This window comes from Onychostoma macrolepis, chromosome 04, assembly GCF_012432095.1.
Source record: "Onychostoma macrolepis isolate SWU-2019 chromosome 04, ASM1243209v1, whole genome shotgun sequence".
In the NCBI taxonomy this organism is placed as follows: Eukaryota; Metazoa; Chordata; class Actinopteri; order Cypriniformes; family Cyprinidae; genus Onychostoma; species Onychostoma macrolepis.
The window spans coordinates 1,347,583-1,363,553 of NC_081158.1; the positions used below are offsets into that span (position 1 = coordinate 1,347,583).

Here is a 15,971-nt window from a genome sequence, read left to right on the forward strand (position 1 = left end):
GATGCTTTTTCGAGCATAAACATAAGTGCATAACGACAACGGCTTGAATCTGCTGCTACGAGTCTCAGATGCTGTTTTTCACTTGCAAATGACAAGTTTTGCGCACTCTCCCTTTTGCACCACATATCTGTGTGACAAATGGTGCAAAAGTGATTTGTGCATCTGTAGAGGCAGCGGCGGCCACTCTGCAGAGATCAGAGAATTTCGGCCAATCAGAAGAGCTAGTTTGGGCGCCTATCAGATACGCACTACCGGCACATCCGGGAACTTAACTGTCAATTTCGTTACCGCCCTTTTTTGTTGGGAAAACAAACTAGACTTCCCATAGGCTTCAATACAAAATAGCGGCAAAAAGCAAAGTCCATACACAGCCGACAGACGTGAATAACTTAAGTAATCACTAGGATTAATCATGTCAAGTAATTATATGTCCACCCTGCCTGCCATAGAGCGTGAAAGATACATCCATAAACTTAATTTGGTCAATTTAAAAACTCATTATCCCAGCGTCAAATTGGTGTAACAACCCCACCCAGTGGCCAGAGGTGTCTTGCCGGACATTTACTTGTACCTAATCTAATCACCAGGTAAACCAGTGAATGATTTTACTTCATTTGAAAGTAAACATCTTTAAATGTATATATTATGTCCTTATATTTAGAGTACTGAGTGCACTTTTCTGTCCAGCCATACAACTAGCCTGGCTTCGCTTTCGATAGCATCATCCGTAATACATAATATTTCCATAACAGCAAGATATGGATGATGGTGGCAGGTAGCCTGGGCTAAATTTGGGTTTTTACAAACATTATTGGTGCACCCAACCACACAACAACTCTTTGGCATGTTGTAAGGTTAGTCCACTTCCTCGATCCGATGCTGTATGGCGGTTTGTTTTCCCCCAAAAGTGGGCGTGAACCTGTTCAGAGACATTCTATGACGTTGCGCCGGTTGTCACAACAACCCCAAAAAGGGGCGGTAACAAAATTGACAGTTAAGTTCCCGGATGTGCCGGTAGTGCGTATGGCGCCGAAACACGCCCCCTATTTAAGCCACAACCCCCGAAAAATCGCGAGCTGCAAGCGTCTTCACGGCGGCAACGGAAAGTGTCAAAAAAGGTACGTTTTTTCTTTCTGAAATCATTTGTTTATAGCTTAAATATAGCTACATTGGTAAACAGTGTTTCTTAGTTAGGTTAGCAAGTCTTATTTCACCAAAGGTAAGCTAACGTTAGCCTACCTGCACTGTTTGCTATTCAGTCGTCTCGTATTAAATTACAGGCTAATATAACGATTTATTCCTTGTATTTTGTTCTGCTTTGCCTTACAGAAAAATGACAGATCAGGGTGCATCTTCGCAGGTGAGTAAAACCAATAACGGTACCATGTCTTTTTTTTATTTTTTCCCCCAGTGAATAGTCATTTTTATTGCAATACTATAGTAAACTAAAGGTAATTTACAGCAGGCAATCTATAGTAGGTAATTAATTAGCAGGGATGGCCGGCCACTATCTTGCAGAGTTTAGGTTTAATCCTGATAATACTGATATCACTCCCATGTGCAGTATCCCACTAAATAAGTCATGCTTGCTGACCTGCAACAGAGGCTTAACCACATGAAAACATTTGCTTCCTCCCAAAACTAAGCTAGAGTTTAGTAAGTGAGTGATAATGAATTCCAGTATTTTCATTTAATGTTTTTTTTTTTTTTTAAATGCAAAACTGAAAAATAATTACATACCAGTCTTGTTTCTTTTAATTGTTTATTGACTTAGTCTGAATGTATAATTTAGGCAGCCAACATTGTTGAGATGTTAAAATAATTTGTTCAAACTAGTTTTGTAACAATATATTTTTTTTGTTCCCTCTAGGAAATGCTACTCAGTCATTTACTGGACAGGCTCTACATCAGACTATCAAATTGCCTTGATCGTGCCCCTCTGGACCTAGATTATTTGGAGTTTATATGCTCACAAGAGCTTGTTGTACTCCGCACACTATCAAACCAGCTTCAGATCCCTCAAGCAGTCTATGATGCCCTTACTGAGGTGCATCGCCTTGTCTCTGGGCAAAATGGCAAGGAAACATGTATAACAGTTTCCCTGGAGAGAGGAAATAGTGGCCGCCCCACAGTTGTAGTATCCAAGGAATATGTGTATGAACTTCTTAATCTGGGCCTGTCTGTGAAGTGCATTGCAAATTGTGTAGGGGTTTCTAGGTGGACACTGCAGAGACGTATGAATGATTGGGGATTCTCGGTGAGAGATCTGTACAGTGACTTGACTGATGATGAACTTGATGCCCTGGTGTCAGACATTCACGCCAGCAACCCGCATGCTGGGTACCGAATGATGTTGGGACTGCTGCGGGTACAGGGACATCGAGTGCAGTGGCAGAGGGTTCGTGCATCAATGCACAGAGTCGACACTGCAGGAATTGTGTCAAGAATGTCAGAGTTGCGGTATGTGGTACGCAGGACATACTCTGTCCCAGGCCCCAGATCACTGATGCATATCGACACAAACCACAAACTTATAAGGTTGATCGTGTTTGACAAACAAATCTGTTGCTTGGGCACAATGTGAAAATTGATGATAAATGATACACAGTTTTCCCTTTCTCATTTAAGGTACAATATGGTAATATTCGGCGGAATTGATGGATTCTCCAGGAAGGTAGGGATAGTCATTTGATGAAGCCATTTTATTTCACAGTATATCTTTTAACAGTAGCACAACAATTACTTAAAGAGTAGTTATTTGTTAATGCTGAAAATCAGTATTTTAATATGGAAACTTAGTTATTACTAAAGAATGTTGTTATAGCTCAAAGAAATTAATGTTATCATACTTGCCTAAATTAAACTTAGAAAATTAAAATGTTTGTTTTTGTGTATGAGTTGTTCTTTCAGGTGAAAAAAAGTGCACGTCCATAATGAACTTAAAGTGCTCTATATTCATGTACTAATTTTGTACTTTATATACTAAAAATTATTCTTTAGTACTTAAGATAATCTTAAGAACATCTAAGTGTACTCAACTGCTATTTTGAGACACCATGAATATGAACTAAATATACTTTTAACATACTTTCTTTGTATTAAAAGATGTACAGTATTTAGTTACCATTTGTAGTACACTTGAACCAATCAAGTTTTTGTATATTAAGTATATTAATTTTATATATTAAGTGCGTGAAAATAGAGCACTTTAAGTACATTATGGAAGTGTACTATTTTTCACCTGGGCTGTATTATTCCTGTAGATAATGTATCTTCGTGTTGCCAATAACAACAAGGCCTCCACTACCCTTGCCTTCTTCAATGAAGCTGTTGAGAGATATGGCTTACCACAAAGGTGAATCTTGTACAGTTAAATTGAATATTTAACCCTTAACCATGCCATTCTGATTGTCTTTTGAATCAATGGCCTCTTATATTAAGCTTAAAGTCATTATTTAAGTGAATTGTAAAAAGTTATGCAGTCTTGAATTTTGCAACATTTTACTTCTCAAGGGTTCGTGGTGACCATGGGGTGGAAAACGTTGATGTAGCCCGCCTTATGTTTTCCATCCGAGGATCTGGGAGAAACAGCTTCATTGCGGGGAAAAGTGTACATAATCAGAGGTAACCTTGAAGACACACAAACACACACGTTGGGTTCCCACGTTTTGAGACATTCCATTCCATAGAGACATTCCAACTGTATTTTCTATCCTTACTCTAACCCTACACCTAAACCTACCCCTCACACAAAACTTTCTGCTATTTTACGTTTTCCAAATATGTCATTCCATATGATTTATAAGCTTGTTTCGTCATGGGGGCCAAAAAATGTCCCCACAAGGACAATAATTTCAGATATTGGCTTCTTTGTGAGGACATTACATATAGCATAAGCCTGCATTTATTTGATCAAAGATACAAAAAGAACTATAATATTGTGAGATAATAATAATAATAAAATAAAAAATAATAGATTTATATTTTAAAATATCAATTATTTCTGTGATTCATTAGTGTGTGTGTGTGTGTGTGCGCGCGTTTTTGTGACAAATCAGGACATAGATGTGTATAATGACAAGGGTATGACAGGTATTACAAGGTGAAGGTGACTTTTCAGGACATTGACCCATGTCCCCACTTTTCAAAACGCTTATAAATCATACAGAGTGAGGTTTTTTTGGGGAAAGTTGAAATGCACAGTCTCCTGTAAGGGGTAGGTTTAGGTGTAGGACAATAGCACATACAGTAAGTACAGTATAAAAACCATTACGCCTATGGAGAGTCCCCACTTTTCACAAAAACAAACGTGTGTGTGTAATGTGTATAGATGGATAGATTCCAGGTTGTTTTTTTGTTTTGTATTGATACTGATACAAAAATTAAACAGGTCAAAATTTTACATATGCTTAATTTTTTTTTTATAGTTATCTGAATGATCCACAACTGTTTTTTTTTTTTTGTGTTAAACCTATCAAAACAAAAGTAAAAATTTACATCCTCTTTCCCCTTACTTACCTTACACAAGTACTACTTTTGTCCTTATTGATAAAAACAGTACTATTATATTGCAAACTATATACAGTCAAACCAAAAATTATATATCACCAGATATAATTTGATATTTAGCAGATTATGAAGAAGCCAAGTCCTGTTGGCTTCTGTTAATACAGGGAGATCCCATGCCAGTGCCAAATCATTTACAGCTGCCCTCTGATCCTCAGTGAGTCCACTGCATTGGTTTTTGGATTCTTCATGTTCATAAAGCTTTTAAATGAAGATGAGATCACAATTACATCTAAATTGAATACACCACATCTAAATACAGTGCAGTCCGAATTATCTTCAGTGACAACTTTAGTTTTAGCTTATGAAATGCAGCAGATTTGTCATTCTCAGTAGAAGAGACTGGTCAAGCTTGTAATTTGAAGGTATTTACATTCATACCTGGTGGACTCTGTTTGAATTATTAACTTTTTAAATTATATTCACTCAATTGTTTAATTTTTTTTTTTTTTTTAGTTTTTATTGAAAAAGGTGTAGGTTTAATTCATAATGTGGCATTTACATTTTGAGTTTGTGTTGTAACCAAGACCAGGGTTTCTACACATTTTCCTTTTCAAAATACGTTACATAAATTTCCATAATCAAATTTCCAAACCACTCTGTACATTTTCCAGACCATATTTAACAGCATTATTTTCCACGTTATATCCTATATATATATATATATATATATATATATATATATATATATATATATATATATATATATATATATATATATATATATATAGAAACAGTCATATGTAAATTTTTTCCTCCTTTGGTTTTGAGTACATGCACTTATATGAGAAGAAACTTAAAAGACTAAGTTAAAACTAAAAAAAAAACTAAAACACTTAAGACACTTCACATACTTTACATTTATGCAATTGTGGCCTAATGGTTAGTGACTCTGACTTATAACCCAAAGATCACAGGTTTGAGTCCCGGTACCGGCAGGGATTGTAGGTGGGGGGAGTGATGGCACTCACTTCTACCCTCAATACCATGACTGTACTGCCCTTGACACTGAACCCCCAACTGCTCCCCGGGCACTGCAGCCAAAAAATGGGTGTGTGGTCACTACTCACACCTGTGTGTGCATTTGGATGGGTGAAATACAGAGCATAAATTCAGATTATGGGTTACCATACTTGGTTACACATCAACTCAGTTTGATGCTGTAAATATGGTTTGATGTTGCACAATCACCCAAAAACAAAGCACAGTCTGAGTGAAGTTCAAAATAGTTTTGCGTAATGGGTGCCAGGAATTGATTCAGTTGTGTCTGACATACACAAAATAATCACTAAATGTTTGCCAACAAAACACTCTGCTTTTATGATAAATATATTTTTAGTAATTAAAATAAATTTCTATTTTTATTAATTTCTAAAAATTCTTCTTTTTTGGAAATTGATAAAGAAGAATTATTTTTGGCTCTGTTTTCTTTTTACCCACACTTCACCTGACCTGGAAATGACTGTGATCAAATTTCATACTTTTCCAAACTGCATAGGAACCCTGTTCAGTCCTAAATACGCTGGTGTTATTTAAGATACAATAAATTGTCCCATTCATTTTGTTAAAATAAAAAGTGGACTTTAAAAAAAAAAAAAAGGAGAAGCAATTTGAACACAGTTCACCAGATATGGATGTACCCAAAAAATTAAAGCACTTAATATGCACTTTCACATCTTAATTTAAAACTAATATATTGGAGTACAGAGATTAAACAGCAGAAACTGTCACAAATGGATTCCATTGTACTTCTTGGTACACACCGGTCTTATGGTCTCCTTGATGTCTATATCTGCCACATCGTCGAGGGTGATGGTGGCTGTCTGGGGTGTTCCACCTAACAGCACATGAAGAACCGCTTGGCTAAGTCCTGTCAGACGAGGGCCGCCATGAAGGAAAGAATGGCCTATCATTCTCCCTGCCATGGTAAACATTTCATTCTGTGCCAACACTTGGGAGGTGGAAGGGATTAGGTGGTCAGGTTGGCCCTCAAAGAGCAAAGTGCTGGATGCATTTCCTACAGGGAAATAATCAAACTATAGATTTTAAGATTGAATTTGACAGTTTTATTTTTCATTTTATTTGACAGTCCCTTTGGGTACAGTTTAAAGTCATCTGTAAACATAAAAAATCAACTTAATATTTGGATTTGCTCTGAGGTGGAATTATTAAAAGAAACCTAATGTGCTTCTAAATGTAATAAAATATTTAATTACTTTTTTGGCTAAATTATTCACTTATATTTACAGTATGTCTGTTCAGACAGCAGATTTGTGCAGCAGACTTACCAAAATCAACAGTGAAACCATGCTGCAATTTGTGCATTACCATACTTAAGAAGTGTCGATTAACGCCATCCCCAATAGCCAAATCTCCTGAAAAACAAGAAATTACAAACACACAAAGTCAAATGAATGCACTACAATATTGTACAAAAATGTCATGTTCTCCTATATTTTCCCCCACTGCTGGCTTGAGCTGTGAACTGTTTCAGATGGTTCAGAAACAGTAGGCAGTAGATGCTCAAAATTTGTATAAGAATATGATCTTAAGAAAGGGGGGAGGGGGAAAAGCAAGAAAGCAATGAGTAGACAATAAATGCTCTCTTTACATGTAATTAAACCAACAACACCATGTCTACACCAAATGCGACAGTTGTCGCATCGTGTCGCACCGCAACAGCTAAAGTCTGTCTACACTGGACGCGACAAAGTGACCGTTGCAAATTATTTGTACTTTGTGTCAGTACGTCATAAATAGAACGAGGCATCAGTTTACTGTCGGGGATTTGTCGTGTCACGCCGCATCCAGTGTAGACAGCATCACTGATTATAATGGGTTCTATTGTATTTTGTTGCACCGCGCCGTTCGTGTCTGGTGTAGACACAGTGTAAGGTGTACACTACATTACAGTACCCTGTAGTTTAGCTTGGAATGGTTTGGCCCAGTCGATGTTGGGAGCCTTGTAAAAGTTGAAGATTGTGCCCTCTTGCTCCTCTACATCTTCTCTGATATCTATTTTAATTTTCAGGGTCGGCTCATCTTCTTTGTTTTGCAGGCACTGTCTTCTGTAGTGATCTGCTGCTAGTTCTGGACTGACAATGCTCTTCCAAGCTGGAGATGAAAACAGAAAAGTTGTTTAAAGTCCTTCCTATACAAAAGGTTTATAAAGTCCTACCTATACCAAGATGTCTGAATCAATATGATCTGCCTTCTGTGCACACTCAATGCACTCGAGTCAATAAAGTCTCCATGAACAAATGTACTGTAGACCACACACAAACTCATACACTTAACAACACAGTCCACATGGCTACATTGTCCACATTTGTCCATATAGGCCATGTGCACTAGTCAACTATTACAAGTATATAAAAAATGTGGACCAAGCTGACTCAAACATTTTTTGATTTCTACATTGCAGATTTGGAATTTTACATTAGATTTCTCAATTGAAGCATCTTTCATAATAATGGCCAGTTATTGAGTAAACTTATTTTTAACAAATGAATGAATCAACGCTAACCCAGATCATCCATTTGTACAGGTCTGGACCCTAATGGGATATCCTCTGCTGGAAGGGTCGCTGATGTGCTAGGTCCTGTGTGAAGTGTTGAGTCGACAGAGAAAAATGAGGCACTAGTGCTGCCTTCAGAGACCATTTGCACACCTTCGGAGTCAGGCAGTGTAGATGTGGAAATAATTTCTGCAAAACTTAAGATAAACATATATGAACAGTCTATAGGGAGCGAAATTACACTTATACTCATTTATAACGTCTACATGGCATTGTGAAGTGTGACAACTGATTGCAGTCTGTATGGAGCTAAACTATCAGCTGCCTCTCAAGCATTTGAAATGAAAAATTGGAAGCATTATGACTGCTAAATTTCCAGTAATTATTTGGAGTCTACAGTGTGAATTAAAGATTAGGCTTATTTTAGTAACTTCACAATTTCTTCTATAGTTATGAAAAAAAAATCATTTCATGATTCACAAATTTTATCTAGATTTTCTATTTTAAGTAGTCTGCTAATGTGTGCAATAAGAGTTGTTTTAAATCTGGATGTTAAAATTAAGGGTATTTTCATAGAATGCAAATTCTAGAATGCAAAATAATTCTTTTTAGAATGCAAATTCAAACTAATCAATTTACTTGAATGATCTCACCCCTGATAGCACACGTACATCTAGGAGACATCTATTTGACATCTGCATTTACATCTGCAAGACGTATTTTTTAGGGTGTTTGCTCATCTGCAATACGTCTATTGGACGTCTCCTTTTAGATGTCAAATAGACGTCTATTAGATGTCTTTAAGATGTTTATGATTTAGAATGTATGTAAAACTGACATCTGAAAGACGTCTGTCAGACGTTTGTAGACTGCAGATGCTTTCCAGATCAAGAGATCTTTAACAGACATCTTGCAGACGTACGTGTGCTATCTGGGACAGCACTGGCACTACTGTTATTTTTTTAATCCATGCTTAGGATACCTTTCCCCACATGAACTTGCACGGTAGGCAACAATCTCTGCAGGGAACTGCTTTCCACAAATTGGACAGGAGTCCTAAGGGCAAAGTGGTTATAAAGAGGTACATCAATAAACAAACCTGAACCTGAAAATACTACAGTGGTATATGAGCAGAAGAATTAAAAGTACTGATGTCTGTGATCTTAGTCTGAGTATCCTGAAACATCATTGATTGCTTACCACACACATAAGATCTGGATCCTGTTCTGCTGTCTGGTCTGCTTCCTCTTCAGATTCATCTTTCTTTGAATAGAAAACACAGCAGACAGCCTTTATAATAATGTCAACTGAACATTGAATTACACTACAAGGATTCCATTAAATCATAACTACGGGCATGAACGTGTTTTTTATATTAATTTTGTAAGACAACAAATTTAGAAGACAACTTACATTATCTCCACAGGACTCAATATGGAACTGGATCAGGGGCAGAGGAACCAACTTGCCACACGTCATGCATGTGTTTTTTTGGCATTCTTTCAAACTCTGGAGCATCATATGGCAGTGGGGTAGTATCTATTTTTTCTTGAAGAGGGACAATGTATATAACATTTTTTCCATTGTTTGATGAAGACCTAAGAATCTTTGCTGTGTACCCTTCAGTGCCCTGGGGCAATGGAGTGGTCTTTCTTTGTCCACTGCCACCTTTGAAAACACAAAACATTTTATTAGCTAGTTCAAATGACTTTTTATTCTTGAGAGCCGCTGTCCTGTAGAGTTTAGCTCTAACCCTAATCAAACACACCTGAACAAGCTAATCAAGGTCTTCAGGATACAGGTAGGTATTATTTTTCAGGGTTGGAGCTAAACATACCACCATACATTCTTTTCATTTAACACAAACAAATGTTTTGTGCTTATCATATATATTACAGGACTAGATACTTAACAGCTCTTGATACTTTCGATAACAATGAAGAAAAAATTCTCACCTGAAGCTTTTTTCAGGAGCCAACCACCACGCAAGTCTCTCATTTTTGGAAATTCTTCCAGCAGTACTCGGCTTATCTGTAATAAATTTGCACTGCTGTCATTGTGAAATTTAATTTTTAAGATTTTCAGCTTCAGATGGTAGAAAACACTATAGTCCAGTTAATTTGCCGGACATACATGGTTGACAGCAATATTGATACTCGGAAAGAAGAGATCTTTTTAGTAGATGTAAACATTGCAGCTGATTCTACATAGAGATTTTATAGTCATGTGGTGTATGTGACATAACTCCTGTTGTTCCACCATTTTTCAGTCAATCAAAACAACTGTGCAATCAGTTAGCATATAACCAATAGCATCACCAGCATATAGTCAGGATTTAGTATCTTTATGACAGGTGTTTTTATGTGTTAGATGATGTGAAATAGCTCAGTGATGATTGGGGCTGTTATCAGATGATGTTGTTAGTCTGTCTGATATGCGCAAACCTGCCATAAAATTTGTTATGATATTTGAAATAATCAAACTGATTTGACTCATGACTGCAAGACTGGTTAGAGGTACTTTGGTTTAGTATGGAAAACACCCAACAAAGACCAATTCTTTCTGAATTTAGAGAAAAGTACAACAGGTATTAGTGTGTGTGATAGGCAGAGCAGTGATAAAGCAGACAAAATATATGGTGACTTGTAAGGATCAGACAGACAGACAATGATATCACTTAAATGTAAACCACGGCTAAAGTTATGTAGCATACTCAAAACAATTTTAAGAAATTAAAATAAAAACCAATCACTAACATGATGATTTGACTGCTGCCTTATAGGGTGTAAAGGTACACAACAATGACGGTTCAGTACGTACCTCAGTTTTGAAGTCACAGTGCCGTACATATTCTGTACCGTAGGGGGAAGAAAACTAAAAGTGAAATTGCTATTTTTTAACAGTGGTTTATTGAACAAATTGTGCCTTTGTTTTTAAATAAATTAAATTATAATGAATAATAAATGTAATTAAATATTATATTAAATATATTTTTCTTAATGATACAAATATTGTAAACTATTAAGGTAGCCCTTACTTGCAAATTACTACAATATTAAAGGTAACAATTATCAACAGAACCCAATGTATTATTATTTTTTAGATCAAATCAGGTGTACCGTTACACCTTTTCTAGCTTACTATATAAAGATGACAAAAATTAAGTAGCAGTATGACAGACACAACATGACTTGAAACGTTTGCTGAAAAACCACTATAATGTCTTTAGAGTCAATTTTGAATTCTAACCTCTGCATGATCCACATTATCAGCAAGATTTATGGTCCTCCTTCCAAGACCTGCTTGCAAGAGCACTGCCTCATCCTTAGGGGTTTTGTCAGTATTTTCAGGTTGCAGACAGAAGTGCATTTCCATAAACTTAATCACCGATACACGTGGAATATCTGCTGACTTCCTTTTCCTTTTGCCTCCAGAATACATTGATGGGAAGCATCTTGAATGAAGCATAGACAGTTATTTATTAGTGAAAATCTAAATATCAAAGGACCAATTTTTTAATGATTATAAAACAATGTTGACCTGTTATGGAAAACCTGTTATTGAGTATTTTTATTATTTTAAATAAAGATAATTCAGCATAGCACATTCTATTCTTATTTTTTTATGAGCCGATACTGGAATGTTTATGAAGTCAATGAGTAATTGTATTAAAGAACCGTGACCTACATTTAAACTACAATAATTGTGGTTATAATTTTTGCAAAAATCAAGCAGTCCTACTGTAACAATCACTTACCTTTGCATCTCCTGCTGCACTGTGGCTGGTCTCACAGGTCTGTTGTTGGTAGGCCCTGTAACAGTAGGCTGAGCAGAGCTGCGTTGAGGTGTGTGAGGTCTTTCCCTTTCATTTCTTATGCAGTTCATAAGCACTCGAACTGCTGACTCAATGTTTGTGTTCTGCTCATTTTGAGAGAAATCAGGGTTACAATTAAATTAGACGTATTTAGAAAATGAAAGTGTGTAAATTTTGACACAGATTATTTACAAATAAAACACTCTCAAATATCTCTGAATATATCTCTGAGTCCTAAACCATGTAATTTCAATTGCTGAGTGTCTATGAGATATAACAACAATCTTAATCCTATAGGCATCCAGGAATTGAGCAAAACTAACAAAGTAATCTAAGGTGGCTGAAAGCAGGTGTTTCCAAGTGATATAAATTGCTATTCCTACGCTAACCTACCTGTATCCAACCTCAATAGGAGCAATAGTGTTTTGCAATACAATATGAACACAATAAGTACATTGTACTTATTTTTTGATGTAAGTACATAGTAGTTAAGGCCACCTAATATAAAGTGTGACCAAAACTGCTTACTTATGCGTTGATAAATAAGGTGGATATAAAGCAACAGGAGATATTTAAGATAAAAAAAGAACATCTAATGTTACGATACATGGTTTTTGTAATGTAACCTTGTCCTTTTGCACACTTTAGTCAGTTCAGTAATAATTTATGCAATTATTGTTTATTTGAAACAGTTCAAAGTGCAGTTTTGTGTCAATCCTTGTACTGTTAAACTAGTCGATGTTAATATGGGATTTAGACAGTAGTAATCCTACCCAACACTCTGTGAGTAATAATTACTAGGCAAATTACCTACTATAGATTGCCTGCTGTAAATTACCTTTAGTTTACTATAGTATTGCAATAAAAATGACTATTCACCGGGGAAAAAAAGAAAAAAAAGACATGGTACCGTTATTGGTTTTACTCACCTGCGAAGATGCACCCTGATCTGTCATTTTTCTGTAAGGCAAAGCAGAACAAAATACAAGGAATAAATCGTTATATTAGCCTGTAATTTAATACGAGACGACTGAATAGCAAACAGTGCAGGTAGGCTAACGTTAGCTTACCTTTGGTGAAATAAGACTTGCTAACCTAACTAAGAAACACTGTTTACCAATGTAGCTATATTTAAGCTATAAACAAATGATTTCAGAAAGAAAAAACGTACCTTTTTTGACACTTTCCGTTGCCGCCGTGAAGACGCTTGCAGCTCGCGATTTTTCGGGGTTGTGGCTTAACTAGGGGGCGTGTTTCGGCGCCATCTGGCGCCCAAACTAGCTCTTCTGATTGGCCGAAATTCTCTGATCTCTGCAGAGTGGCCGCCGCTGCCTCTACAGATGCACAAATCACTTTTGCACCATTTGTCACACAGATATGTGGTGCAAAAGGGAGAGTGCGCGAAATTTGTCATTTGCAAGTGAAAAACAGCATCTGAGACTCGTAGCAGCAGATTCAAGCCGTTGTCTTGTGTTTATGCTCGAAAAAGCATGCAAGACAAAAAAATATATATCTAAGAAAACATTCTACAAGTGTGCAAATCTCAGTGCAAGAATTCAAATACTGATTTGCGGATGTACAAAATTCGTCCGCGACTTCACATTTTTGATGCAGGTGTGTGAGTGTGTTTTGCACCATATTCACTGCAGCAATAGCAGCAAAACATGTGAGAGTACCAGTTTCTTGATTTGTGATTCGTAGAATAGGATTTGTGTATCTGCAAGGAAGGATTCGAGAAGGTGTAACAGTTGTGTTGTGTTTGTGGGAGAGAGAAAAAAATCTACAAGTTTGCAACTTTTGTCTGTGGCCTCAAATTTACTGATACACATGTGTGACTCTTCTCTACAACTACAAATTCCGCTGCCACATTCCTACTGAAAGACTGTGCTGCACAGCTGACAGATGTCCTAACAGATATCTTCAACACCTCGCTGAGCCAGGCAGTCGTCCCCACATGTCTCAAATCCACAACAATCATACCGGTACCAAAGAAATCACCTGTGTCCTGTCTAAATGACTACCGTCCTATAGCACTGACTCCAATCATAATGAAGTGCTTTGAGAGGTTAGTCATGCACAACATCAAAACCAGCCTCCCCAACACACTCGACACGCTCCAGTTTGCATACCGTCCGAACCGCTCTACGGACGATGCAATTTCCTCCACTCTCCACCTGGCTCTTACCCACCTAGAAAATAAAGACTCCTACGTTAGAATGCTGTTCATTGACTTCAGCTCAGCATTCAACACAATAATCCCACAACAGCTCATAAATAAACTCAACCTGCTGGGCCTTAACAATTCCCTCTGCAATTGGATCCTGGACTTTCTAACCGGAAGACCTCAGTCAGTCCGTGTCGGCCACAACACCTCGAGCACTACCACACTGAACACAGGTGCCCCACAAGGCTGTGTGCTCAGCCCGCTGCTCTTCACGCTGCTGACCCACGACTGCACTGCCAAGTCCAGCTCCAACCACATCATCAAGTTTGCTGACGACACAACAGTGGTAGGTCTCATCAGCAACAACGATGAAACGCACTACAGAGAGGAAGTGGCACAGCTGGCTGAATGGTGTGGCACTAACAACCTGTCCCTCAATGTGAGTAAGACAAAGGAGGTTGTGATGGACTTCAGGAGAAACTCCGTTGATCACCCCCCACTGACCATCGACAGCTCGACTGTGGAGAGAGTCAGCAGCACTAAATTCCTGGGGGTGCACATCACAGAGGATCTCACCTGGACCACCAACACCATGTCACTCTCCAAGAAGGCACAACACCTACACTTCCTCCACCCATCCTCACCACTTTCTACAGGGGCACCATTGAGAGTGTGCTGACCAGCTGCATCACTGTCTGGTACGGGAACTGTACTGCAGCAGACCGCAAGACCCTCCAGCGGACAGTGAACACAGCTGCAAAGATCATCGGTGCCCCTCTCCCCTCCATCCTGGATATTTTCCTCACACAATGCTCCAGCAAAGCCAATAGCATCGTGAAGGACTCAACACATCCCTCCCACAGTCTCTTCCAGCTCCTACCATCAGGAAGACGGTACCGGAGCATCAGAGCCCGCTCTGCCAGACTGCTCAACAGCTTTTTCCCCCAGGCTGTGAGAGCCCTGAACTCAAATCACCCCGCCCCTCTCTGAACCCCCATACAAACCCCCTACCTCCTGTAACATGTAACGAGCAATTCGAAGTGTGCTACACACAGGTGAGTGGGCCTGTACAAACCACCTGTAGTAGCACACTCTCCTCCTCTACTAGTCACTTTTCACACACACTGCTGTGTGTACACAAATCCCACAAAAAGACTCAGTAATATACGTATGTTTACATGCTCATGCACTACAAATCACTGTGCTGTACAATGCACTGTTCCCCAGCCAGCTGCTTGAACTCAATGTTTCTCCTTGCACATGTACAGTATTTATCTGAAGCATTCGTATAGTTTGTATAGTTTGTATTTTTTAGTTTGTATAGCTACTTTTTATAGATAGTATATTTATAGTCAAAATTTATCAGTAGGATAGTTGTGTATAGGTTTATATTGTTTTACTTCATTGCTGTATGCCTGTATTTATGTAGCACCGTGGTCCTGTGAGGCACGACATTTCGTTCCACTGTATGCCCCGCATGTAGCGGAATGACAATAAAGCTCAACTTGACTTGACTTGACTTGACTTGATTTCATCCAGTAGAGGAGATCAATCTGATGAGTACGTAATGTTTCTTTTTTGCATTAGTTAACGTTTTATTGTGACATAAACTTGAACAGATTTACTAGTTGGGTTGTTCCCAAACTACAACATGATGAATGCTACGCATCTAAAAATGTTTAGACCATGTTTATTACTAATACTCTGTTCACAAATAGATTTTAATAGTGTGCTAAACAATAATAATTAGTTTCTCAGATATAAAATATCCTTTTTTATAGTACAAAGTACATCCTTTTATAGTACAATGCATGCCTGAGTCTGTGGCTACAGAATAGGCTACTATAAAATCATATATACTAGGCTATATGACTACAAAATCATAGTTGGGTTTTTCCCAAACTATAATT

The 15,971-nt window shown here is 37.7% G+C and overlaps 1 protein-coding gene across 1 annotated transcript; it reads right to left on the bottom strand.

Moving 5' to 3' along the window:
• Window positions 1–3,550: 3,550 nt before the first annotated feature.
• Window positions 3,551–11,456, bottom strand: LOC131539495 (uncharacterized). Its single transcript, XM_058774102.1, has 10 exons — window positions 11,333–11,456; window positions 10,039–10,114; window positions 9,497–9,751; window positions 9,284–9,346; window positions 9,066–9,139; window positions 8,093–8,280; window positions 7,483–7,680; window positions 6,855–6,941; window positions 6,330–6,583; window positions 3,551–3,629 (listed from the first exon to the last, which is right to left on the bottom strand). The coding sequence occupies exons 3-10, from the start codon at window positions 9,602–9,604 to the stop codon at window positions 3,594–3,596; spliced, it is 1,008 nt and encodes a 335-aa protein (XP_058630085.1). The 5' UTR covers window positions 9,605–9,751; window positions 10,039–10,114; window positions 11,333–11,456; the 3' UTR covers window positions 3,551–3,593.
• Between the last annotated feature and the right edge of the window lie 4,515 nt (window positions 11,457–15,971).

What these genes read in the sequence shown, in the direction of transcription:
- LOC131539495 (XM_058774102.1), bottom strand. Translation starts at nt 9,604, where the DNA reads ATGATGCTCCAGAGTTTGAAAGAATGCCAAAAAAACACATGCATGACG. An exon ending in TTGAGTCCTGTGGAGATAAT is followed by an intron (nt 9,347 to 9,496) that starts GTAAGTTGTCTT and finishes TTCTATTCAAAG; the next exon opens with AAAGATGAATCTGAAGAGGA. An exon ending in TCAAGGAGACCATAAGACCG is followed by an intron (nt 3,630 to 6,329) that starts GTGTGTACCAAG and finishes TGTGTCTTCAAG; the next exon opens with GTTACCTCTGATTATGTACA.